The sequence below is a fragment of the Zootoca vivipara genome, chromosome 5 (assembly GCF_963506605.1).
Source record: "Zootoca vivipara chromosome 5, rZooViv1.1, whole genome shotgun sequence".
Classification (NCBI taxonomy): Eukaryota; Metazoa; Chordata; class Lepidosauria; order Squamata; family Lacertidae; genus Zootoca; species Zootoca vivipara.
This window is the reverse complement of record NC_083280.1, coordinates 65514776-65542765: the sequence shown is the minus strand read 5'-3', so window position 1 is coordinate 65542765 and position 27990 is coordinate 65514776. Positions and strand designations below refer to the sequence as shown.

The window sequence follows — 27990 nt, the reverse complement described above, 5'->3', positions numbered from 1 at the left end:
TTCTCTGGAGCAGCAGAAAACAATCTTTCTCCCTCCTCTATATGACATCCTTTTATATATTTGAACATGGCTATCATACCACCCCTTAACCTACGTGTGGTTTTCATGGCTGAAAGTGATTGTCTGACCATCTCTTTATTGGAGAAATCCTTCCAGAGTATCATATCTGCAGGAAAACAACTTCTTCTTCTTCTTCTTCTTCTTCTTCTTCTTCTTCTTCCTCCTCCTCCTTCGGTGATCACTCGTAGCAGAGTAAGATTGTCTTCCATAAACACGGTTTTAACAGTGTGTTCGTAAGTGACTGTGGAGGCCAATTCTGGATCCACCCCAGCACACACACACCCAAACCCCCAAAACTTAGAAACCTATGGTGCATAGTGCACAGGTTTCTTCATTATTTCATAACTGCAAGTATGCTTCCTGGTGGGTGTGGGTGTTTGTGGGTGTGTGGGTGTATATACCGTGTTGGCCCAAATATGGTAAAGGTAAAAGGTAAAGGGACCCCTGACCATTAGGTCCAGTCGTGACCGACTCTGGGGTTGCGCGCTCATCTCGCATTATTGGCCGAGGGAGCCGGCGTATAGCTTCCAGGTCATGTGGCCAGCATGACAAAGCCGCTTCTGGCAAACCAGAGCAGCACATGGAAACACCGTTTCCCTTCCCGCTGTAGCGGTTCCTATTTATCTACTTGCATTTTGACGTGCTTTCGAACTGCTAGGTTGGCAGGAGCTGGGACCAAGCAACGGAAGCTCACCCCGTCACAGGGATTCGAACCGCCGACCTTCTGATCAGCAAGCCCTAGGCTCAGTGGTTTAACCACAGCGCCACCTGGGTTGAGCCACAGCCAAATATAAGCCACACCTTTAAAATTCAATGGAGGGGAAAAAAGATAATACCCCAATATCAGCTGTTCCCTTAAAATTCCACAGGCACTCACACCCGTTTCCGTTTTACAAATGGAAGACACTCAACAGGAAGCGAAACATGTTCTTATTCCAAGGCAAAGTTCACAAATCAAACCACCTACTTCCGGGTTTGCAGTGTTCTTAATCCACAGGTCCCCCAAACTAAGGCCCGGGGGCCAGATGCGGCCCAATCATCTTCTCAATCCGGCCCATGGACAGTCCAGGAATCAGCATGTTTTTACATGAGTAGAATGTGTCCTTTTATTTTAAATGCATCTCTGGGTTATTTGTGGGACCTGCCTGGTGTTTTTACATGAATAGAATGTGTCCTTTTATTTAAAATGCATCTCTGGGTTATTTGTGGGGCATAGGAATTCGTTCATATATTTTTTCAAAATATAGTCCGCCCCTCCACCCCAAGGTCTGAGGGACATTGGACTGGCCCCCTACTGAAAAAGTTTGCTGACCCCTGTCTTAATCCAAGTTGTTCATAAACTAAGCTGTTCTTAAACCAAGGTAGCACTGTACTTAAAAAAAAAATTTATGGAAAGATTTTTATGGATAACATACGTATAGCATTTGTTTTCAGTTTATAGAGTATTTTCTACAGGTCAGTTACATTTGGTGTGAGACACTGCTATTGGAGACCTTGTGAGTTTGAGGGGGAGAGAGAGGTGAGGGAGAGAATGGGTAGGTAGGCAATGCTTTCCAGGGTGAATTTTCTTAAGAAATATGGGAGTAACGTCTCCCAACAGAGGCTCCTCTGTAATTAGTGCTACTCTCCCCTTTTCTCTATCCAAAGTGATTAAATAGAGAAAAGAAAAACTAACTAGAAACTACCAGGAATACAACTGCTAACCAAGGAAGGATTCCAATCTAGAGAGAAACTAATCAAATTAAAGTTTACAACTCAGCGGTGGAGAGGAGGAGAGAGAGATTAGACCAGAAACTGCTGAGGCAGCTAAGAAACAGTAGCACTCTACCCCAAACCAGATAAATTCCAAGGCTGGGAAACAACTGAAATTGGACCAGTTCCTCAAAGGAAAAGACTTGGACATCACCACAAGTACTTTTTCTACCCTCAATAGGCATGCTGTACTAGAACAAGACTCTGCCACACAGCATGTCAAAACAAGAGCAACAAAGAATCTTAGTCCTACATCAATGGAGGAACAGAATTAGAAAATGCAAGGTTACTAAGCAAACCTTCCTTATAACCATAGCTGTCAAGTTTTCCCTTTTCTCGCGAGGAAGCCTATTCAGCATAAGGGAATTTTCCTTTAAAAAGGGGGAGAACTTGACAGCTATGCTTATAACCGAGACTGCGATAAACCTGTATGAGAAATGGAATTTTAAGAAATATTGTAGTTCTTTTCATCAACATAGATTGACAGTGAAGGGTCCTGAAGGAATATTTCACATTCACTTATAATTCTGCATTAAATCCATTATCTCTATGTACATGCGCTGGGGGGCATCATAGCCTATGACAAAATCCAGATGTTCCCATTCAGGAATATCCTTGTGGTAAACTAAGTTTGGGATCTGAGGCAGCAAGAGGGCAACGTCCTTTGAGTCTGCAATCCAGTCGTTACCACCACTCCAGACAGCTGTTGGAAGAGTCATCCGTTGTACGTTGTAGAAAGGTGGTGTTGGCTAAAAGAGAGGCGAGAAATAAAAGTTTGAAAACAGTCTGCAAAGACTTCCTGATCAACACACACACACACACACACACACAACACAAACATATATCTAAGTTGAGGGGAATGCAGGTTGAACCATTAATGTGCGTAACAACTGGGCATTGTGCACATTCATCAGAAGTTGTGCAAGAAAGTGCACATAATCCATCCATGAAGAGAAAATTGTGCACATTGCCTGGTCAAACTGCATCTCAAGGTTTGGGTGTAACCTTTGACGCCTCCCTTTCCATGGAGGCGCAGGTTGCATCCACAGCAAAGGTGGCATTTTTCCATCTCCGCCGTATCAAGCAGTTGGTCCCTTACCTCTCTTGCCCTGATCTGGCCACAGTGATCCATGCGACGATCACCTCCAGGCTTGACTATTGTAACTTGCTCTACGCGGGGCTGCCCTTAAAGCTGACCCAGAAACTCCAGCAGGTACAGAATGCCGCGGTGAGGCTCCTCACAGGGTCCCGGCTGCGGGATCACATTCATCCAGTGCTTTACCAGCTGCACTGGCTCCCGGTGGAGTACAGGATCAGGTTTAAGGTGCTGGTTTTGACCTTTAAAGCCCTATGCGGCTTGGGACCCTCGTACCTACGGGACCGCCTCTCCTGGTATGCCCCGCGGAAGACCTTAAGGTTCACAAACAACAATATTCTGGAGATCCCGAGCCATAAGATGGCTTTTCAGTACTGGCCCCAACTTGGTGGAACGCTCTTTCCCATGAGACCAGGGCCCTGCGGGATTTGTCATCTTTCCGCCTGGCCTTTGGGTTAGACTCAGCTTGATCCCTGTGTTTTCCTCCCTCATGGCTTAGATTTATGGACTACTTGAAATGAGGCTGCACTTTAAATTTTAATACTGTATTTTAATCTGTATTTTAATTAATTGTTTTTATGTTTTATTGTAATTCTGTTGGTGTCAGCCGCCCTGAGCCCGGTTTTTGACTGGGGAGAGCGGGGTATAAATAAAAATTTATTATTATTATTATAAGGTTGTGGGTTCAAGCCTCGTGCAGGGCAAAAAAGTCCTGCATTGTAGGGGGTTTGGCTCTATACATTGGTACCTCCACTTACGAATTTAATGCGTTCCGAACACACATTCGTAAGTCGAAAAAATTTGTAAGTCGAATCCCATAGGAATGCATTGGGAGAAAAAATTCGTAAGTCGAAGCAACCCTATCTAAAAATTTGTAAGTAGAATTCGTAAGTAGAATTCGTAAGTAGAATTCATAAACCGCAACCAAGATGGCAGACGAAGCTCTGTTTGTATGTAGAAACATTTGTAAGTAGAGTTATTCGTAAGTAGAGGTATCACTGTAATTTGATGATTCTATGATTTTTTGAGAACCTAAACTTTGTCCTTACTGTTACTAAGCAACTGGGCCTAGACAGTAACCTCTGCCTGTTTGTTTGTTTGTTTGTTTGTTTGTTTGTTTTTAATGGAAAGGGGGCAAGACTGCTCAGCCTGGTTGTAAATCTAGCACTGATTATCTGGATTTGTTCCGAAAGAATGAGATGGTTTTCATGTAGCATTAAGCCAAATTATGACTAAGCATGAATGTTCACTCTGCCAAAGAGGAGAGCACAGACTCTTTGACCCTCCTCTGGTCTCATTGGGCTTCTTTAGCATTAAGTACAAACCCAGGATCATGGTTTGTCTCACTCCAAACAAACCACAAGATGGAACCCAAGTTTCTTCTCATATTTACAACTCATGCAGTGTCTCTAGAGAAAGACAAGCCACATGCCTAGGATTGAGCAACATGCTAAACCAAACTACAGATTAGCTTGCAGAAGAGCAGCAGCAGGAGAGTCAAGGGAAGTGTGAAGTGGCCATGCTCTCCTCTCAGGAAGCTCTTCCACACCAGCATTCATGGCGAGCTTTAGTTTGGCTTAGCGTTACCTACAAACCAGCTCAGTGTCTTTGACTCTTACTCCCAACTGTCATCACCGTGATTCTTCCTACTGCACCAGTTTTGTTAGCACTGAAGAAACATGATTGCAGTTTCAAGACAGACTGTTCTGGCAAATTTCAAGTGTGGCTGTAAGAACCAGACTTATATCTTAGTTAGCTGATCTATAGAGGGATAAATTTGAAAGAACACACACCCTGAATGAATGGAAGCAATCCTCATGGGTGTGGTGTATTGCTTTATAAAAAACGATCTTCATTATATGACAGGGGAGTGAAGATAGACACCTGGCATATGACAGTTTTGTCAACAAATTTACATCCCCATATTAAATTTGAGATACATTTTTTGGATATAGAAATTAGATATTCTCAAGGGAATCTGGAGACCACTCCTTATAGTAAATGTGCATCTAATTTAAGAGATATTTTGGCATATTCGAAAGTAAATCCAAAACCTCTTTGGCACCATAGATATTATCAAGCTGGGCCAAATAATTCCCATGTGGGAGTTGTAAGGTGATAAATTGAATTCCTTCTGCAATCCTGATTTTAATCAAATTTAGCATCTTAATGAAGCATATACCCACAATAATCAGGGGAGTGATTAATGAAGATAATGCCCTTATACATTGGCATGACCACAAGATAGATTAAGATCTGGACAGGGGAATGCAAAAGTTGCACAAGGACCAAACAAACCCCTCAATGTATTATTGCTTAAACACTGTATGGAGCAGCAACGTGATGCTAAACCTAAAATATTGGTGCTTTGAGGACATACATGGTTCAGAGAAACAATTTTAGACACAATTGAAAAGGAAGGAAATCAGAGAGATCTATATAGTTACAGGTAGGTAGCCATGTTGGTCTGATGTAGTCAAAACAAAAGATAAAAAAAATTCCTTCCAGCAGCACCTTAGAGACCAACTAAGTTTGTCATTGGTATGAGCTTTCGTGTGCATGCACACTTCTTCAGATACACTGAAACAGAAGTCACCATACCTATAGAGAGATCTATAGATTAAGGACAGTAGCACCTGGTGGACTTAAGGAGAACATAAAATGGGTGCCTGTTATGCAACAAGTTTAAGATGTACTTTTAATGGAAATTATGCCACATTTCTTTCCATTCCAGTTATTATTATTGTCACAGTATTGACATAATGCATGGAATTTCTATGAAATGGAGCTAGAAACCTGATTATCAATGCAATGGCTATTGTTGGTAAAGTAATAGCAGATCCTCTTGCATAAGTTCATTGCACCCATGACCACTGCATTGTCAAATTTTATTTTGGCAAGTTTTTCCTTTTGTTTGTTTGTTTGTTCGCATATGTTCCTATTTTTGAGATATGGTTCTATGTTGTATGCATTGCTTTAACAGATGGTTGCCATTTTATTATTATTATTTTTTTGCAAAGCTGTACCAACTGAAGATATTGGCTTTTGACTCCACGTAAGCAAAGGTGATATTTGGATCTGATTTGGTGAGCATACAGTGACAAGTCAGGTGCCTGCCTCCCCACTGCCAAGTGGTGGCAAGAGCCCATGGGGTCCCAGGCACCAGGTTTTGTGTTCCTTTGGAGAATGGAAGACATGGCAGACACTGTCATGACTTTAAGAAATATGGTTTATTCACCTACTTACACCTTCAGTCTGCCTGGAGGGAGGCCAAATCTTATGGCATTGTAATTTCAAGAGGAAGCAGCGCGGCCAGCCTCCAGCCTGCCTGGTCAAGATGGATCTCAGTTCTTCTACCTGCTTCTTCCTCCCAGCAACCCTTGCTCAAAAAACACCCTTTTCCTGTCCCCTCAAATACACACCCTAACAACCTGGCAACACCTCATTCCCCAGGCTAAAGGATTTCTCTCCCCAATGGCCCATCAACACCTTTTTGTCATGTTAACAGGTTTGCTGTTCACTAATCCTGCCAGTCTGGTTTGCATAAACCTGCTCAGGCATTTTCTGTCTGGAACAGCTCTGCAACTTGTACTTTAATCTATATCCCAATTAATCAAAATCCTAGCATTTATTCATTTCTAGGGTTTAGAGGAATCCCTCCCCTAAATCTATAACGGTACTTTTTAAATGAAAGGTTCTCTGCATAAAGGATGCTATATAACAAAATAGTTGACTGATAAAGCTCAGAAAACTTAAAAACACATTTGGCATTTCTGTTATTGTGAAAGCCTAATTGAAGAACATTAACATCTGAAGAAGTGTGCATGCACATGAAAGCTCATACCTATGAAAAACTTAGTTCACGGGTGTCAAACACAAGGCCCGGGGGCCTAATCCGGCCCGCCAGACCTCGTCATGTGGCCCGCGTAGCCGCCGCCAACAATAGCCGCTGACAGTAGTTCTGGAGCCTGCGATTGGCCAAGGGTCAAAACCGGGGGCGGGGCTGCAGGCGGAGGCCGGGGAGCTGGAGCCGCGCTGACGGCCTTGGCCAGGGAATTTCAATTTTGAATGAGGCTGAGGGAGGCGGTGGCACAGCGGCCAGACGGGGAAGTGAGATGCAGGAGGAGGAGGAGGAAGCCCGCCGAGGAGGTAGGAAAGCCCTACAGGCGCCGCCGGCAAAGTTGTTGCCGGGACGAAGCAGCGCTGGATTTTTTTTTGGCGGGCTTTGCTGTTGTCTCCGAGAGCGAGTGAGGCGGCACTGGGGAGCCGCCGCCCGCCGCTTCCCTTCCTCTCCTCAGCTGCATCCGGGAAGTGGGCGAGCGAGCGGGCGAAAGGGACGCGGAGTGAGCCTGAGGGGGAAGTAGGCGAAGCGCAACAGCCGCTCTCTTGATGGAGCCGGGTTTCTCTTCCCTCTTCCCCCGTTTTCTCCTCATAGACACTCGGGAGGGTGCCTGGCTTTTGCTCTGCCCCCCACCCCCGAGCCGCCCTTTGGCTTCTCAGTTCCGGCGGAGCTGCTCCCCAGGGGGCGGCCGGGAGGGAGGCGGAGGCACGGGTTCCTGCTCTTCCCACTCTGCCGCCGCCTCCTCTCAGCCCCTCGTGATGTAGGGCTCCAGATGGAGTTGCCTCGCGGTTTGAGTAGGTGGGAGGGGAATTTTGGGGGGGGGAGGTTTTCAAGCCTCCTCTGCCTGCAGTCCCGGTAGGGAGAGGCGGTGGCGAAGACGACAACAGCGCGGGTGGGGGGAAGAGCAGCTCTGAGGCGAAGATGCACGTCCGCTGGGGCTGCCGCCGCCTTCCTCCTCGGGAAATCCGCTGCCCTCCCTCAGCGCGAGGGGAAGGGACTCTGGCGCTGAGGAGGGAGGATGCAAAAGCAAAGCAGGGAGTTGGCGCTGCACCGCATGTTCCTGCCCCTCTCCAAAGCATGGGGTGGGTTGCAGCGTGTGGCATCCTGCCTAGCGGGGTTTGGGTGTGCACAGGGCGGGAGAGGGAAGCCCTCTTTCCATCTGCAGGTTTTTAATCCCAGCAGTGGCTTTTTCCCTCCTGCCGAAGGTTTAGTTGAGCGCCCCCCCCCCCGGAAGCCATCGACCCCCACCTTTTGTTCAAATTTCCCTCGTTTACATCCCCTCCCACACACGTGCCACGACGCAGGAATGTGATCCGCGTGGGGGCGGGAATGAGCTTACATTATTACAAAAAACAGTAATAATTGAATGCAGTGACAATAATTTATGATAATAAAGAGTGGACACATAGTCCTACAGACACAACCGGCCCTTTGAGGGTGACCAAACTGCTGATGCGGCCCCCGATGAATTTGAGTTTGACACCCCTGACTTAGTTGGTCTCTAAGGTGCTACTGGAAGGATTTTTTTATTTTGTTTTGACCACGTCAGAGCAACACGGCTACCTACCTGTAACTATTAACATCTGCAGGCATTCAGCTATTTAAAGAATAGGATTAAAGAAGTACAAGAATATCTCATGTGTTATCTAAAGAGTTTCTTTTTAATCTGATTGTTGCATGGTTCTTCACACCTTGTAGATGGATTCTTTTGATACATGCTCAGTCTATGGATTTATGTAAACAATTAGGCTAACATATTTATGGGCACAACAACAGCTTGATTTTGTGTGTGTAGAGCCTGATTATAAACTTCGTTTAAGTTTGTTACCCTTGACTTTTTAATTTTACCTTGGAACTTCATATTATCCACCATGTGTTAAATGAACAGCAGCCTTTGCCACAAGTAGCTGTGGCCAAGCGTTACCAGTATCTACCCTCATATAAACACCTACAGAGAGAAATGCTCAATTTGTGAGAAATTCTTACCTGGTTGTGGTGAGCCACGTTTGCTTCCTCACTTCCCCAGTCAAAGCCTTTGAACTTCCCAGCCTTCACAATCTGAAAAAGAGGTGTGCCATACTTTGAAAAACCAAATGGGGAAAGCAGGTGATATAGAAGTTTTCTAGAGGAAAAAACTGTGGCACCGGCATAAACAGGGATGTTGAATGTGCCCCAAACCATGCTATGATTAAGGCTATGCACTAATGTCTAACTTCATCTTTAGTGAGAACAAAAGTTAATGTAAACATACAAAGAAAACTACACAAAGCCATCTGAAAGCAGTAGACCTGTTTTTTAGTACTGCTAGATATGATCTGTCTGTTTTACACCTACTTGGAAGTAACTCCCATTTAACTTAGGGGGGCTTAAGTAAACACATTTAGGTTTGGGCTGCAAATTTCTCTTCCTATCTAATATGAATTCCCTCTCTGCCTCTGGGCAGCTGGATTATGCTGTTTGGTTGGATAAGTAGCCAAGTAACCCATTGCTCAGAAATCAGAATATTGAGCAGGGATCAGGAATTTCCACTCCACAGTCCTACTTAGTCTGCCAGGGTATCCAGTCTCCCCAAAAACTTTCCCACAAAGACACCCACTTGCCCATCAGCTGGTGTCACTCATTTAAATTTTGCTCTGCTTGGCAGGATTCCATGCAAACCACTGCCTTATTAAGGAAGTGTTGGAAGTGTTACTAAAGTGAATCAGGAAGAGGTTTGCATTGGAATCCAGAAGGAGCACCTTCAAGTCACTTTGACATCTTGGATTGTTTAATAGGTTATTAACAGGTTGGGTGCCCCACCCTGTTGTTAAACTTTGCATGTGCAACTGATCATGATAAGAACCGGGCCTGTGGAGCAAAAAAAAGGTTGCCCATTTGTGACACAGCCAAAATGTATATAGGCCACTTTAAAATGTAAATGCATCTGTCTATTCACGTCTATTCGGAACCATTCAATTGGACTTATTCCCAGGGAAGTGTGTCTAGAACTGCAGGCTAAGTCACAGAATCAGAGTTAGAAAACACCAACTCCCTCCCTAAAGATCATTCCACACAATTGATCCAAAATAGAGAGCAGGTTCAAGGGAAGCAGTGGCCAGGAAGAAACACCTCAATTGTGGGATATATGAGCCTCAAATAACCAGCATGTTTAGCTCAAGTTAATGCATGAAGGGTTTAAGACAGTCCAGCCAGGCTTAACTAGGTTATTCCCCCTCACTTGGGAAGGAAGGACTACCAAAGCCATTATTAATTCTCTTCTCCACCATGTGAATCCCATCAGAAAGGACATCTTAGCTAGATGCTCCTCGCTTCTACCATGTGGCTTTAGCAAGGCATCTTTGGTTTCTATACAAATAATTCAGATGAAACTAAGTTAAAGTGTCTATTTTTTCTTGCTACTCTTATGGGAAAGCACATGACTCTGACCTCTGAAGAGTTTGTAAGTAAACCATTTATAACTTACCAAATGTATGCTCTTTTTCTATGCTAAGGGAAGGGGAGCTTTGGAAGAAACTTAAAAGGAGATATTTAAAAGGTTTAACAGTCTATATTTCCATGTTTTGTGATTTTAAATTTCTGCTGGGGCTCTCTCACCAAAGAGCATTTGCCCCAAACCTGGATCAAGGCATCTCCTTTTTTCCCTTTTAAACCATTTACAAACAAGCATTAATATCCAACAGAAATGACTCTCATGAACAAGTCAGTTTCCAATGCCTTTCTACAATGCCTCTTCTACCACATATAGAAGAAAAACAAACCCATGTTATTTTGCGCTACAAGTCTGCGACTTGTACCTCTTTGTTAGGTTGTTCTGTTCTCACAGAGCTATGCAGAAGCTACTGCATTCAAGACCATGTGCTCCCAAATGATAGCACTGCCTTGCCTGCCCAATGATATGAAGACACAGCCTTTGCTAGCCTAGAGCCATCCTGATGCTTTGGACTACAGCTCCCATCAGCAAAAGGCAGTGTGGCCTGGCTGATGGGAGTTGTAGTCCAAAAGGCGGGGAAAGCTTCCAGTAGCACTGGGTTCTGCACTGAGACACAAATCAGTAAAATACCACAGAAATGTAGTATTTGTCCATCTCCATGCATAGGGACTATATTGCCAATAAAAACAAATCCGTTGTGGAAATTATTGTATCTGTAGCACTTGAAATACTCCAGTTTGGAAACATTTTAAACACAATAAAACACTCTCAGCTTTAAATCCTTTATCATAAAAACAAAACATATTTCTGGAGTATGTAAAAATGGAGGCTGAGTTATTAAGATTTTTTCTTTCCATTGTATTTATTCATTTCATTCTTAAAAGTCTTTGTAAAAGCCTGTCCTGATTGCCCATTGTTCAATCAATACAGAAAACTGTTTTTAAACAGAATAGAGGATTTTGGCTACCTGAGCCCAGTGAAGCATGTTCTGGATAGATGTCCCAGCTGGAAAGTGTGAGACATATACATCGATTCGACTCTGTAAGAAAGAGCAAAGTGATTAGATGAATTTATCACAAATTGCAACAGCCACTTTCCTTCCATTTGATTTGTTTGAACTAAAGCAGTGCACCAGAGCTCAACATCTGGATATCACGCAGGAATCCATGTTTACATAGTAACTACACTCCACTCCACTTAACACTTTCCATGGGGCAAGCACAGCACACAGTCCAGGGGCTAGGAGGCACAATACTTGCCCTGCCTCAGGCACTGGCAACCCCTGCTATGCCACTGCTTCTAGTGCAGGAGTCACCACGGTACCCACACAGATTTTCACTAGTGCCCCAGACTCTGAGCTTTCCTTTTAAAAATAAGTCTCTATCCATCATAGGCACAAAATTATGGGGCAAAATGTGCAGGTACCTTCTACAGTATGTTTTGTCTAAGTGTAATTAAGTAATGGAAGGCACAAGTAGCAATTACTTCAGAGAAGCATCAATACACCTACATTATTATTTCTTTACAACACACTATTAAGTAATCAGAAATCTTACCACATTGAAGTTTAGCACATTAAAGCCAGTCATGATGAAGGCAGCACTGCTACAAAGATAATCCATTGGGAAACGGTTGCACAAGTAAGTAGCACACCATTTCAAGGTTCTGCCTTGAGCCAAAAACTGCTTCGTTCCAAACATTTTCTGCCAAAACAAAAACATTAGTACATAGGCCATTTTGTTAGTCAATTCTCTGTTTTCCTAGGGATACTTGTATCTAGTAGCAACAAAATACTGACTTGAACCTAGGCTACGAATAGGAGAAGTAGCTATTCCTCCAATCTGAGAAGGACAGGGGTGTAGGATAGCAGCCAAGTGTGACTATAACATGGGGATAAAACTGACCATGCTCCAATGTTGTTTTATGGATTACAGAGCTAAAAGCAGCAGGGTGGAAGAGATAGACAACACAGGAGACCCAAGCAAACAGCCTCCAACATGATCAGTGAGTGTCTCTGAGCCCCCAAAATGGGCGCATGTGTCTGTAAATATGATCAGCTTGACTCTCTTCCCCTACAGCTATTCATTGTTAATAGGGAAATAAGTCCACAACTTTAAAGAAATAAAGAAATAAAGGTGGAAAGGGGGCAGGGTTGCAGGGGAAGATTTGCCGTTAAGCAAGATCCCTGGCGCACAGGCTTAAAGGTAAAGGTAAAGGAGTCCCTGACCATCAGGTCCAGTTGTGTCCGACTCTGGGGTTGTGGCACTCATCTCGCTCTATAGGCCGAGGGAGCCAGCGTTTGTCGGCAGACAGCTTCTGGGTCCTGTGGCCAGCATGAGAAAGCTGCTTCTGGTGAACCAGAGCAGCGCACGGAAACGCTGTTTACCTTCCCACCGGAGCGGTCCCTATTTATCTACTTGCACTTTGATGTGCTTTCGAACTGCTAGGGGGGCAGGAGCTGGGAGCGAGCAACAGGAGCTCACCCCATTGCAGGGATTCGAACCGCCGACCTTCCAATCAGCAAGCCCTAGACTCTGTAATAAATACATTCCCATGTAACTGCTCCGAATTATTGCTTTAACGGCAACTGAGTTACCCACAGGTGTGATCTGCCACCATAATGACAAGTTTCCCATGGCAATTTTATTAGGAACCATAGATAATTGTGCCAAATACTTTAATATGGGCACCGTATGCAAACAGTATCCACGACTATAGAGCACCAACACCTTTCCTTTTCTGCCCACAGCAGAAACTGGAACCCATGACATGTACAGCAAGGGAGAAAAGCCAGCCCCTCAATATTATTTTTTTACCCCACAAAAGTCCTGGCACAGAACAGCCAAAGCAACACTGTACTATCAAGTTGCAGCATTGGCTAGCATGACCTCTTTAGATGTCTAAGAGCACTATAAATGGCCTCAGGTCAAATTGAAAGGGCATCCCCAAGTACTGTATTTTTTCGTGTATAAGACAAGCTTTTTTGACCCAAAAACGAGGTTCAAAATTTAGAGTTGTCTTATAAACAGGTAGTGCTGAGGGGGGACGGGTGAATGGTTTTTTGGCACGAGCCCAAGACTGTAAGCGGCGATTTCTGCGATGTGAGCAGATACCACCTATCAGCAGCCCAATCACCACCAGCGGCCGCCAATCACGCTCCCGCTTGCTGTGACAAGGGCAGCTATCTATTGGCTGCTACAGTGGAATCGGAAGGGCTAATAGTGGCGATCGGGCAGCTGCGACACAAGCGGTTGTGTGCTGCGTTCTGGCGGGTGAGCAATCTTTGGCATTCCTGCCAAATAATCCTCCCCCAAAGCCCCCTTATTTTCTAAATTTGGAGCCCCCCAAAATAGGGGGCATCTTATACATGGGGGCATCCTATAGATGGAAAAATACAGTACTTAGCTACATCCAGCAATATTTGCATTCTGTTGTTTGAACAAATATTTTGTCCAAAATACATACTTTGAGCTGAGGTTCAGGAACCATTCCAAGTTTGGTCAAAGCCGTATTGGTCAAATACGTTATAGTGGCTACTGGTGCCAATGCAAAGAACATTTTGATCTTCTTGGCAAGGTGTGGCATGGTTGAAAATGAAATGAATGCTGTGGGGTGGGAGGGGAGAGGAGAGGAGAGAAATGAATAGAGTTAGCAATGCAGTCTTGAAAAAACCCAGTAACAAAATCTTAAACCCAGTTTTCGCATAATGCAAAAGCCATCAAGTACATGGAATTGTATGCCCTGTGGGGGACCATTTATACTCAAACATTTCAAGTCAAGGTTACAGGTAGGTAGCCGTGTTGGTCTGGATCGAAGTAAAATAAAAAAATTCCTTCAGTAGCACCTTAAAGACCAACTAAGTTTTTATTTTGGTATGAGCTTTCGTGTGCATGCACACTTCTTCAGATCTGAAGAAGTGTGCATGCACACGAAAGCTCATACCAAAATAAAAACTTAGTTGGTCTTTAAGGTGCTACTGAAGGAATTTTTTTTATTTTATTTCAAGTCAAAAAATTTATTTATTTATAATTAAATCTGAAGCTTTCTTTTAAATTTAAAGTGACTTACAAGATTAGTGAAATAAAGCAACAACAGCAATAATCATAGCTAAAATTGAAGATGATCAAATGTGAAGTTTAATTCTCCATGTTTCTGATACAGTGGTACCTAGGGATCAGAACCTAATTCGTTCCGGAGGTCCGTTCTTAACCTGAAACTGTTCTTAACCTGAAGCACCACTTTAGCTAATGGGGCTTCCTGCTGCCCCATTAAGTGCTTATGAAAATCATCAACGTTTTAGAGCAATTTTATTGTAGCATGCATAATTTGTCTGCAATCTTACCTAGTACCCACAGTTTTGCAAAGCACTTTTTCCAAATATAATGCTTTTTGTATGTATTTCCACTTATGCATTTTTACCCTAGTATATGCATTTTTGTACACATTTCTTGGGTTCAGAATTTCATTTCAAAATCTGGAGAAGGGTGAATTTGGAAGGATGGTTGTGTTTCAGCTCACATATGGTTTTGTGTAGTGTGAATGAAGTGAAATAGGAGCATGTAATCACAGTGAAAAACTGACAGAATAGAAAGGCTTGAAGCTTAAAGGAGAAGCAGCAAACCAGAACAATTTAGGTATGAGGGTTGCCAGGGCTCTAGGGCTGACCTAGTCTCCAGGTTTGCCCAGTCCCCTCCAGGGGGATTGCAAGCTTCAGTTCAGCAAGAGCTGGCTGTATATTGTAACAATGACTCTCCTCCCTCTTTCATTCCTACCCTCTCCTCATTAACCTCCATCTCCAGGGCTTGATGGAGGGAAGGAGTGCAGAGGAAGAAAAGGAACTGGACTAGGCTCAAGAGGAGGAGAGCCTTAAGAGTGTGCATGTGTGACAAGGTGTATCTGCAGAGCACATGAAGAGTAGCAGCCACAGCTGAAACTTCCTGCCCACCCACCCGCCTGCAAAAAAACCCACACCAGAGCAATTCTTGGATGGCTCTCAAATAAGTCAGAGAAGTCACAGAAAATTGACAGAAGTGGAGACTGCAGAGTCGAGACTAAAGGAGGTGTTTATTATTTAGTTTAGTTTAGTTTGAAGCAGAGAAATCACCAAGAAATCCTTTTCAAAATAGAAATCAATGACATGGTGGAAAACAGAGCAGTGTGTTTAAGGTTGTTGTTGTTGTTTAGTCGTTTAGTCGTGTCCGACTCTTCGTGACCCCATGGACCATAGCACGCCAGGCAATGGAGAATTTTACCAAACTAAAATCTGGATTGAAGGCAGAACTACAGTTGAAATTGAAATTACCCCCCCCCCCCCCATTGCAAATTGGGTTATTGTCAAATTTTAGAGACTTTCAGCTATTTGCAATGAACAAATTAAAACAAAAAGCAATTGAATTGTGGGTCCAGCTGCAGAGCTGAAAATGCAACTTATACTGGCTTCTCCAGTACCACTCTTATTCAATCTCTTCATAGCAAGCATCCTTAGTACTTCATAGAGCAGCAGTAGCTGGGAACACCCCCTTCAGTTAAGGTTTCTGTCTTCATTTCCAACCAGTGGCATACTTTCTCATTTGTTAGACTGTTTGCTTTTTATTTAAATGACATGCTCTCAGAGACCATAATTAATGGTGGGAGGAGGCAGGAAGACTCCAGAGGCCCCACAGTGCATACTTCCCCTATGGGCAGAGCGCCCTGCCTCTATGGGTGGCTCGCCGTGTCCCTGGGAACCCTGCGCCAGGCGCCCAAGTGGCTTCCTCCACCACTGCTAGCAACCCTACTAGGGATGGTGAATTATAATGTGCACATCCCAACAGAAAAGGCCCTGCCTTGTTTCTGACCTACTTAAAACTTTTTAGTGCTGCATATGTTTCCTCAGTAGTGTAATACTGTAGTCGTAAATTCACCTGAGTAACACACTCTGTGGCTAATAACAATTATTATTATTATTATTTTATTATTATTAATACCCCACGCATCTGGTTGGGTTTCTCCAGCCACTCTAGGCTGTACTAAGAACCAATAAAACATGAAGTGACACTCAGAGGTGAGGTGAATTTCAAACTGTTTTGGTTGCGAGCCAAGACCCCCCAGAAATTCCCAACCAATAACTCAGACGGACACATTATTTTAGGTTTTGTTTTGGCATAATTTTGGCCACAACTTTATTTAAAATTACAATTAATTTTTTGAGTGTTGGCCTTAGGCTTTGGTTAATCTTCTGCCCCACGGTGGGACAGGACCAGCTCTGACTTCCTGCAATAGGAAAGTCAAGTAAACACTGCATGGAGGAGGAGATAACTGTGCAACAGGCAATCTCCCCCTCCAGAAATGTTCCCCAAGGCTCGTGCTCTGTATAGGCCCCAGCCCCGCACCGTGCGGGGGTGTAAAGACTAGAGCCCCGGAGCCCCAGGATTCCTTTAACGGAATACTTCTATAAGAGCAACCACTGAGGGGCATGCACCTCCATGCGATGCCCCTCCCAAACTCATCAACCAAAGCCTAACCTGCCAACCCTAACAAGCTGTGACTATTGCTAAGCAGTAGGCGAAAAACCAAATGGCAACAGCCAATCAGCCAGATGGAAAAAATTCCTACTGACCCCTGAATACAGGCAGTACCATAGCAAGGTCAACCTAAACCTGCAAGAAAAAAGGAGGAGGGTGGGAGGGAGATCAAATTCACTAGCAGGAATGGAGCTGAACCCCTGGGACGCTGACTACTTAACAGATCCCCTTGTCAATCAAAATTGGATACATGCCATTCTCCCCAGAGACAGCCAGCCCCTCCAATCAGGTTCTCCCAATTAGCTTAAACCCACCCCACAACCACACCGTCATTTCTGATAGGCCTGTTCGCAACTCTCACTAAATCCCTATGCGGGTTAATGAGTTTTATAGAAATATGATTTATCATAACAAGAAGGAATGTTCAGCCAACAAGTTCTCTTCTTCTCTTGTCTCAGGGGCCTTAAGACATTACATCCCAGGTTTGTTAAACTATAGCTTCCTGCTACATTCAGAGAGGGAAACTGTTACCTAAACTCTGATTGCAAACTAGGCTTGATCCTGGTTTGCAATCCAGAATTTTAACAGTTTCTCAGTCCAGACAAACCACTTTTTATAAGCCCCTTAACCAAATTGAATCATCACCTAGATGGGAAGTATCACTAAGAAGGAAAATGCAGGAAACACAAATGCAGGGATTGTTATTCAAGATGCTTCTCCATAAGTGTCCATAGGTTCCATGGAACATCACTATACTATGAGCAAGATGTCTCTTGAATTTAATATACAACAGCAACTGCACAAATAAATATGTAGCTATTAGAATTGCCAACATGTGTTTAAGAATCTTCCTAACCTACCCATTGTGGTGCCTTGGGAATGACCAACATAAAATATTTTCTCCTGGCCAGTTTTGTTCAGGACAAAGTTTATTGAAGCTGGAAGGTCGTATTTAGCCATTTCATCTAAACTGCAAAGAAAAAGGAACAGCCTATGTTTAACAGACATGTATATGCAGTGGGATCTATATTGTGCAAGCCTAAAATGCCCTGTTCTCTGCCCAATGCAATATAAGAACAAAAATATTTTTAAAATATCAGTTTCAGGAGGAACAGTATTTATGCTGTCGGCAGGAGAGGGCTCTGCTTTCCCTCCAACCCATGTCTGTCTGAGGAGCTTCAAATTCCAGCCCAGTAACTTTACAGAGATTCAGAAGGGCCAATATTGAATCTTTCCAGATCAAGTCTAATTGCACCTGAAGTTAAGCTGATCTGCTATCATCTACTCTGTGGAGTTCACCAAGGCCATATTCCACCAAGGCCCTATTCCCCCCAGGAACAAACAAGTTGTTTGTTTGTTTGTTTGATTAAAGGAACAACTACAAATTTTACTTACTTGTAAATGTATTTCTATACCTCCATATCATATATTATAAGAGGAGGAGGAAAAACATGGCTCCAATAGGAAAAGCATGGCTGATTAAAGTTTCCCCCAAAGGGAAAACTAGGAACCAGAAACAAGAAATTAAGTTTAGAAAGCTCACTCTACCTGAATAGCCAGAATTCTTGATGCTTCTCAGTATAGTTGATGTGTTTGTTGGACCAGGTGTTACCTCTGGTGTTTCCAAGCCAAACATCATAACCAGCATCAGCCAATATAAAGCCCAGGCTGTTGTAGTCCATATTAAGCACCCAGTTACTGCTAGAACCGAACAAGCCATGCTGCATGAACACTGCGGGCCTGGGACCTAAAAGTGAATAGTTTTAAGCATAGTTACAATAAGTCATTTCAGTGTCTCCATTCAATAAGATGCAGGAGGGAAGGGCGAGGCACAGACAGCTTGACCCAGAACAGCCTCACCTGGCCAAACTCTCCTCACATTGCACCTCTGCTCTCCTTCCCAAAAATCACCAGTGATGGTGCTGTTAAGAAGCCAGGAGAACAACAATTTCCCCACATGTGCAGCCTCACTGGCCCCTAGTGTGTATCACCTACTACCTATAAACTTGGGATGCAGAGCAGGCCAGCAATATGGAATGCAATATGGAAAGCAAGACAGAGGTATTTTTAAGAATCAACATAAATCATCACTTTGGTATTTGTCGCATTTGATTTACAAGTATGGGGAATCAGAACACCAGCCTCAATATTGTGAATGATTGCTTTCATCTATCTCAGGGGTCCCCAAACTAAGACCCGGGGGCCGGATACGGCCCAATTGCCTTCTAAATCCGGCCTGCGGATGGTTCTGGAATCAGAATGTTTTTACATGAGTAGAATGTGTTCTTTTATTTAAAATGCATCTCTGGGTTATTTGTGGGGCATAGGAATCCATTCATATTTTTTCTCCAAAATATAGTCCAGCCCCCCACAAGGTCTGAAGGACAGTGGACCGGCCCCCTGCTGAAAAAGTTTGCTGACCCCTGATCTATCTGGTATCATGTGAGTAGCTCAACTGTGTAGGTCAGTCGTAGATAGCAGTGCTTGTTAAAGTATCAATTAAAGTGTTGATTAAGGTGAAATAATTTATTGCTCTCTCTTTAAACTTTATAATGGAGCTTAGCACTGGAAGCAGTCCTGCCCTTTCTTCATTGCATCACCTTTGCTGCTCAGTTTTCAGATCATCCTTTAATCAAACTTGACAAATGCAACGCCTTCAGGCTCTCCTACCACATTTCATCGGACTGAACTCCTCACCCAAGGAAAAGCTGCAGACAACACACATAATTACATTGGGGAATTAATCTGGCAGTGTCTATATCAGGGGTCAGCAACCTTTTTCAGCCGTGGGCCAGTCCACTGTCCCTCAGACCATGTGGTGGGCAGGATTGTATTTTGGGGGGGGGGGAATGAACATATTCCTATGCCCCACAAATAACCCAGAGATGCATTCTAAATAAAAGCACACATTCTACTCATGTAAAAACACTAGGCAGGCCCCACAAATAACCCAGAGATACATTTTAAATAAAAGGACACATTCTCCTCATGTAAAAACACGCTGATTCCCGTACCATCCATGGGCTGCATCTGGCCCACAGGCCTTAGGTTGCCTATCCCTGGTCTATACCAAGCAAACTTTTTCAGCAGGGGGCTGGTCCACTGTCCCTCAGACCTTGTGGGGGGCTGGACTATATTTGGGGGGGGATGAATGAATTCCTATGTCCCACAAATAACTCAGAGATGCATTTTAAATAAAAGCACACATTCTACTCATGTAAAAACACACTGATTCCGGGACCATCCGCAGGCTGGATTTAGAAGGCGATTGGGCCGGATCTGGCCCCCAGACCCATGGTCTGCATCTACCCTGTTAGTTCCCTCCTTAAAAAGTCTCACTCTGGATGGCTGAAGTGCATATAGAATCAAAGATTTGTAGAATTGAAGGAACCCCAACTAGTCCAACCCCCTGCAACGCATGCATCCATGACAGATGCCCATCAGACCCCTGCTTAACAATCTTGAAGGAAGGGTAGTCCACCACATCTTGTGGGACTCTGTTCCAATGTTGAACAGCTCTTATGGTCAGAATGTTCTTCCTGATGTTTAGTCGGAATCTCCTTTCTTATAATTTGAATCCATTGGCTTGCTCCATCATCCATGGGACAGCCCTTTAGATATCATATCTATCAATCATATCTCCTCTCCGTTTCCTCATTACCAAGCTAAACTGACCCAATTCCCTCAACTGTTCCTCATAAGACTTGTTTTCCAGACCCTTTATCATCTTTGTCATCTTCCTCTGCACACACACACACACAGAATAATAGAGTCCAACCCTCATGTAGTCCAACCCTCTGCAATGCAAGAATCTCAAGTAAGGCATCCACGATAGATGGTCATCCAATTCTTACTTAAAAACCTCCAAGGAAGGTCCACCACCTTCCAAAGGAGTCCATTCCACTGTCAAACAGCTCTTACCATCAGAAAGTTCTTCCTGATGTTTAGCTGGAATCTCCTTTCTTGTAACTTGAAGCCATTGGTTCAGGTTCTACCCTCCAAAGCAGTTGTCAATATCTTTTTAAGTTGTGGTGCCCAGAACTGGACACAGTATTTCAGGTGTGCTCTGACCAAGGCATAATAGAGCTAGACTATTACATCCCTTGACCTGGACTTCTGTTGATGCAGCCTAGAATAGCATTAGCTTTTTTGCTACTGCATCACACTGTTGACTCATGTTCAGCTTGTGGTATACTATGCCTCCTAAATCCTTTTCATGCATACTGCTGGTAAGCCAGGTGTTCCCAATTTTATATTTGTGCAGGACATGACATTTGTCCCTACTATAATTCATTTTGTTAGTTTTGGCCAGTTCTCCAATCTATTAATAGTAACTCAAATCCCTCAAATTGGAGACATGAAAGGAACATTTCATACAAAGATTACCATAATCAAGGACAAAAGTGGTAAGGACCTAACAGAAGCAGAAGACATCAAGAAGAGGTGGCAAGAATACACAGAGGAATTATACCAGAAAGATATGGAGGTCTCGTACACCCCAGGTAGTGTGGTTGTTGACCTTGAGCCAGACATCTTGGAGAGTGAAGTCAAATGGGCCTTAGAAAGCACTGCTAATAACAAGGCCAGTGGAAGTGATGATATTCCAGCTGAACTATTTAAAATTTTAAAAGATGATGCTGTTAAGGTGCTACACCCAATATGCCAGCAAGTTTGGAAAACTCAGCAATGGCCAGAGGATTGGAGAAGATCAGAATACATCCCAATTCCAAAGAAGGGCAGTGCCAAAGAATGCTCCAACTACCGCACAATTGTGCTCATTTCACACGCTAGCAAGGTTATGCTTAAAATTCTACAAGGCAGGCTTAAGCAGTATGTGGACCGAGAACTCCCAGAAGTGCAAGCTGGATTTTGAAGGGGCAGAGGAACCAGAGACCAAATAGCAAACATGCGCTGGATTATGGAGAAAGCTAGAGAGTTCCAGAAAAACGTCTACTTCTGCTTCATTGACTATGCAAAAGCCTTTGACTGTGTCGACCACAGCAAACTATGGCAAGTTCTTAAAGAAATGGGAGTGCCTGATCACCTCATCTGTCTCCTGAGAAATCTTTATGTGGGACAAGAAGCTACAGTTAGAACTGGATATGGAACAACTGAGTGGTTCAAAATTGGGAAAGGAGTACGACAAGGTTGTATATTGTCTCCCTGCTTATTTAACTTATATGCAGAATTCATCATGCGAAAGGCTGGACTAGATGAATCCCAAGCCGGAATTAAGATTGCCGGAAGAAATATCAACAACCTCAGATATGCAGATGACACAACCTTGATGACAGAAAGCGAGGAGGAATTAAAGAACCTTTTAATGAGGGTGAAAGAGGAGAGCGCAAAATATGGTCTGAAGCTCAACATAAAAAAAACCAAGATCATGGCCACTGGTCCCATCACCTCCTGGCAAATAGAAGGGGAAGAAATGGAGGCAGTGAGAGATTTCACCTTCTTGGGCTCCTTGATCACTGTAGATGGTGACAGCAGTCACGAAATTAAAAGACGCCTGCTTCTTGGGAGAAAAGCAATGACAAACCTAGACAGCATCTTAAAAAGCAGAGACATCACCTTGCCGACAAAGGTCTGTATAGTTAAAGCTATGGTTTTCCCAGTAGTGATGTATGGAAGTGAGGGCTGGACCATAAAGAGGGCTGATCGCCGAAGAATTGATGCTTTTGAATTGTGGTGCTGGAGGAGACTCTTGAGAGTCCCATGGACTGCAAGAAGATCAAACCTATCCATTCTGAAGGAAATCAGCCCTGAGTGCTCCCTGGAAGGACAGATCGTGAAGCTGAGGCTCCAATACTTTGGCCACCTCATGAGAAGAGAATAATAATAATAATAATAATAATTTTTATTTATACCCCGCCCTTCCCAGTCAAGACCGGGCTCAGGGCGGCTAACAACAAATAATATCAACACAAATATAAAAGAAACATTTCAGTTAAAACAACAGAATAATACAATGTTAAAATTCAATTTTAAAATTAAAAATCTACGAATAAGATAAAACCATTATAAATAAAACCTTAGGGGAGGGTAACCGTGGGGTCAGACTGCGTCAGTCCGAAGGCCAAACGAAACAGCTCTGTCTTGCAGGCCCTACGAAAAGATGACAAATCCCGCAGGGCCCTAGTCTCCTGGGACAGAGCGTTCCACCAGGTCGGGGCCAGTACTGAGAAGGCCCTGGTCCTGGTCGAGGCCAGCCTAGCCACCTTGTGACTCGGGATCTCCAATATGTTATTATTTGTGGACCGTAATGTCCTCTGTGGGTCATACCGGGAGAGGCGGTCCCGTAGGTACGAGGGTCCTAAGCCGCATAAGGCTTTAAAGGTCAAAACCAGCACCTTGAACCTGATCCTGTACTCCACCGGGAGCCAGTGCAGTTGGTAAAGCACTGGATGAATATGATCCCGCAGCCGGGACCCCGTAAGGAGCCTCGCCGCGGCATTCTGCACCCGCTGGAGTTTCTGGGTCAGTTTCAAGGGCAGCCCCGCGTAGAGCGAATTACAATAATCAAGCCTAGAGGTGACCATCGCATGGATCACTGTGGCTAGATCAGGTTGAGAGAGATAGGGGACCAACTGCTTAATGCGGCGGAGATGGAAAAATGCCACCTTGGCTGTGGTTGCAACCTGTGCCTCCATGGAAAGGGAGGCATCCAAGGTTACCCCCAAGCTCTTGACAGAAGGGGCTGACACTAATTGGGCCCCAGCGAAAGATGGAAGTTGGCCCCCCCGCCCCATGTCATCCCGACCCAGCCAGAGGACCTCTGTCTTCGAAGGATTTAGCTTCAGCCGACTCCCACGTAGCCATCCAGCAACAGCTTCCAGGCACTTGGTCAATATGTCCGGGGCCGAGGCAGGACGGTCATCCATCAACAGATAAATCTGGGTGTCATCAGCATATTGATGACAACCCAGCCCAAAACTCCGGACAATCTGGGCAAGGGGGCGCATGAAGATATTAAAAAGCATTGGGGAAAGGATTGCACCTTGCGGGACTCCACACACCAAGGAGTGCCGCAGTGACAACCCCCTCCCTAGCGCCACCCTCTGTCCCCGACCTGAGATAAAGGAACGCAGCCATTGTTGGACTGTACCCTGAATCCCCACATCGGCAAGGCGGTGGTCTAAAAGCTCATAATCGACCATGTCGAAGGCGGCTGACAGATCTAGAAGAATCAGCAGCCCCGACCCGCCTTGATCCAGCTGTTTACGGAGGTCATCTGTTAGGGCGACCAGTGCTGTCTCGGTCCCGTGGCCGGGACGAAAGCCGGACTGGAATGGATCTAAAGCCAATGTTTCATCCAGAAACCTACCGAGCTGTTCGGCAACCGCTCTTTCAATTATCTTACCCAAGTATGGAAGATTTGAAACAGGGCGATAATTGGATAGATCTAGCGGATCTGACGATGCTTTCTTTAAGAGCGGACGCACCACTGCTTCCTTCAACTCCTCTGGGAAAGTCCCTGAACTGAGAGACAAGTTGATAATCTCAACCAGGGGGCCCCGTACCTCGTCTGGACACTCTCTAATCAGCCAGGACGGGCAGGGGTCTAGGGAGCAAGTGGTGGGCCTCCCAGCCTGGAGGAATCTGTCTACATCAGCGGGGAGTATGTGGTCGAAATGGTCCAATACTAAACTCGAAGACAGTCGAGGGGCCTCTAGTTCCGCTATTGTATCAAAATTGGCAGAAAGGTCACGGCGAAGTGTCAAGACTTTCTCCGCAAAAAAGCTCGCAAATGCCTCACAGCTATGGGTCGAATTAGTGCCTAAATTTGACTGATCCTCAAGGGTTGTTAGAGACCTGATTGTTCGAAAAAGTTGTGCCGGGCGAGAGCTAGCGGATGCGATGGAAGCTGAGAAGTAAGACTTCTTTGTGGCTTTCACCGCCATCTCGTAGGTTTTCATAAGCGACCTATAAGATGTTCTTGAGGCTCCGTCGCGAGTATGCCGCCATACTCGCTCAAGCCGTCTGAGGTCCCGCTTCATTTTCCGAAGTTCCTCGGTGAACCAAGGGGCCCGGTTTCGGCGGGGTTGCAGAGGGCGCTTAGGTGCGATCTCATCAATGGCCGCCAAGAGCCGGTTATTCCAGTTCTCGACCAGCTCATTTAACGAGCCACCAGGGGGAGCAGGGTCCCGTAAAGCCTGACGGAATCTATCAGGATCCATCAGCCTTCGCGGACGAGCCCAAATCGGCTCACCACCCAAGCGGGGCAGAGGCGAATCCTTGGAAAAGACCCTGATGTTGGGAAAGATTGAGGGCACTAGGAGAAGGGGACGTCAGAGGACAAGATGGTTGGACAGTGTTCTCGAAGCTACGAACATGAGTTTGACCAAACTGCGGGAGGCAGTGCAAGACAGGAGTGCCTGGCGTGCTATGGTCCATGGGGTCACGAAGAGTTGGACACGACTAAACGACTAAACAACAACAACAACAAACAACTCAAATCCCAATTCTGTCCTTTGTGGCATTGGATACCCCTCCCAGTTTGGTGTTGTCTTCAAATTTGATGAGCATCCTCTCAGTACCTTCATCCAAGTCATTTTGAATGTTATTCAAAAGATGTTGAATAACAATGGACCATGTACAGCACTGTACAGCACCCCACTTACCACTTTTTCCCAGGATAATAAGGAATTGTTAGTGAGCACCCTTTGGGTTTGGTCAGTCAACTAGCTACGAAATCACCTTACCTTATCAAGTACAGTAGTACCTTGGAAGTCGAGCAGAATCTGTTCTGGAAGTCCATTCAACTTCCAAAATGTTCGGATACCAAAGGGCAGCTTCTGATTGGCTGCAGGAAGCTCCTGCAGCCAATCAAAAGCCATGGAAGCCCTGTCGGGTGTTTGGCTTCCAAAAATAGTTCGCAAACTGGAACACTCACTTCTGGGTTTATGGCGCTCAGGAACCAAAACTTTCCAGAACCAGGTTGTTTGAAAACCAAGGTACAACTGTACTCATTTTACCAGCTTCTCTGCAAGAATATCATGGGGGACTTTGTCAAGAATTTACACAATGTCCATAGTATTCCTTTGTTCCACCAAGCTTGTAACTCCATCAAAAACTCCATCAAAAAAAAGAAATTAGATTCATTTGGCATGAGGTTTTCTTGCAATAAGTAAAAAAAATTGGAAAGCATGAAATTATCATTTTTCTAACAATAATTTTTAAAGGCCTAACAGTATTTGCATGTATACATAATAGTTACCTCAAAAAAAAACACTCACCCGATTTCTGGTTATTTCTTTTCCCATGAGGAATTCTGTTAATACTCAGGATATATCCATCATCTGTCACCACTTCATATGTCTCACTGGGATATCCTTTGAAGGAAATCATTTCACCCTTGGCGGAAGGGAAAAAAAGAAAGGGTTGAGCTTGGTTGCGACTGTAAAACTCCTGGACACTTCTTTTCCAAAGAAGACTATATCTTTAATAGCATTGGTTCCCAAACTCCACCCAATACCTTTGGATCACTAGAAAATTGCTGAAGGTCTTTGTGGACCACTTAATGATTTTTCTTCATGCTGTTGAACAATAATAATGCATAGGGCAAGATGCTAAAGTTGCTACTGCTGATACCTAAATGAAGCTCACAGAGCACTGGGGTTACATGAAGCAGATGTTGGGAGCTACTTTGGGAATGATTAAATAATAATAATGCTGCAAGCTGCCCTGAGCAATGATGTATTTTCAGAGGGCAGGGTACATATTTCAAAACCATCATCATTATCTTCACCACCATCATTTTCTTGCTCCCTGCAATCCCAGCATTCCATGAAAAACAAACTTTAGGTATGTGGAATATAGCACAATTAAGCAGCACTAATAACCAAAAATGCCTTGAGTTAGGCAAATAAAAGAATAAAAGATAGATGGCTTACAACATCCATAGTAGCTTCTGGTTGTACAGTTCTTCTTTTCATGAATATTCCTGAAGTAACAAGGGCTTGGACCAAGCCTGCCCCCATTATGAAGAGCCACATCCTTGATGTGCATGGAAGCAAATCCATCTTTCAGCGTGGAGTACAAGACTGGGCTCCACAGAGCTTGATTAAAGAATATGTGCTTAAACTCATGTACTGGAGAATGAAATGGCAGGTAGCGTGGCTTAAATAGCTTGCCTCTCTTCACCTTCATCTTCCTCCCTGGGAGGAAGGTGCCGCTCTTCACCTTCCTTCCTGGAAGGAAAAGAAACATCCTCTCTAATTGATATCATTGGTTCAGTCTTGCCCAACTCCCAATATAATCTTACGCAAACTTCTCAGAAGGTATTTCCACTGAGTTCTGTGTGGCATCTTTCAAGGCAAGTGGGCATAGGACTGCAGTCTCAGTTCAACAAAAGATTAGTCAAGGTGTAACAGATCATTTAGTGCAGCCGTTAAGAGTACAATGATCAATCTCCAGGTAGCTGATTCAAAGCTCATCTGGGTGGCCTGAGGCACATTATTTTTCACACCGTAATCATATGGAATATATAGATAAATGTCAATCTAAAGGACCCATGGACAGTTAAGTCAAGTCAAAGGTGAATATGGGGTGTGGCACTCAACTCGCTTTTCAGGCCAAGGAAGCCGTCTTTTGTCCACAGAAAGCTTTCTAGGTCACATGACCAGCATAACCATTCCAATATTGGCACACAGAGAACAAGTGCCGGAGCACAAGAAACACCGTTTACCTTCCCATCTCAGTGGTACCTATTTATCTACTTGTGCTGGTATGTTTCAAACTGCTAGGCTGGCAGAAGCTGGGACAGAGCACAGGAGCTCACCCCATTGCATGAATTCGAACCGCTGACCTTCCGATCAGCAAGCCCAAGAGGCTCACTGGTTTAGAGCACAGCGCCACCCGCATCCCAAACATATGGAGTTAATGTTGGATTGATGAAAAAGAACACTTTGTGTGGTTGACATGCACAACAGACCTTCCGAGAAAGCTGATCACAACTTCAACCACACAGAGAGGCAGCCACCTCCCAATCACTCTGTGGGTTGAATCTGCTTCTAGAATTTTCCAGAGAGTTATGGAGGTCACTGGTTCTCCACATGACTGTGATCAATACAGCAGCTACTGGTAATCTCATGTATATTGTATAATGTATAACTCAAAACTACCCAAGAGAGGCGTTTATTAAAAAGTTGCGTACCATTAATAAATCAGGATATGCACAAGCCAAACTTACCCATATATGTGCCCTTTCCTGTTTAGCATGCAAAAGATGCCAGGATCCAGCACTTAACAATCAATTATGTGCACACCCAGAAACCACATGCAATGGCTTCATTTAATGCAAGAA

At 44.3% G+C, this 27990-nt stretch overlaps 1 protein-coding gene across 1 annotated transcript; it reads right to left on the bottom strand.

Annotated features, from left to right (window-relative positions):
* Nucleotides 1–3: 3 nt before the first annotated feature.
* On the bottom strand, nt 4–26797 carry LOC118096264 (putative lysosomal acid lipase/cholesteryl ester hydrolase). Its single transcript, XM_035137840.2, has 9 exons — nt 26579–26797; nt 25922–26039; nt 18231–18429; nt 17543–17652; nt 13645–13784; nt 11736–11882; nt 11147–11218; nt 8736–8807; nt 4–2561 (listed from the first exon to the last, which is right to left on the bottom strand). Exons 1-9 carry the CDS (start codon nt 26705–26707, stop codon nt 2328–2330), a joined length of 1221 nt encoding a protein of 406 aa, XP_034993731.2. The 5' UTR covers nt 26708–26797; the 3' UTR covers nt 4–2327.
* Nucleotides 26798–27990: the final 1193 nt, after the last annotated feature.

Excerpts from the sequence above, each read along its gene's own strand:
- LOC118096264 (XM_035137840.2), bottom strand. The coding sequence starts at position 26,707 with ATGGATTTGCTTCCATGCACATCAAGGATGTGGCTCTTCATAATGGGG. Across the intron at positions 13,785-17,542 it reads TTCCCAAGGCACCACAATGG|CATTCATTTCATTTTCAACC; the intron begins GTAGGTTAGGAA and ends CCCACCCCACAG. Across the intron at positions 2,562-8,735 it reads ACGTGGCTCACCACAACCAG|CCAACACCACCTTTCTACAA; the intron begins GTAAGAATTTCT and ends CCTCTCTTTTAG.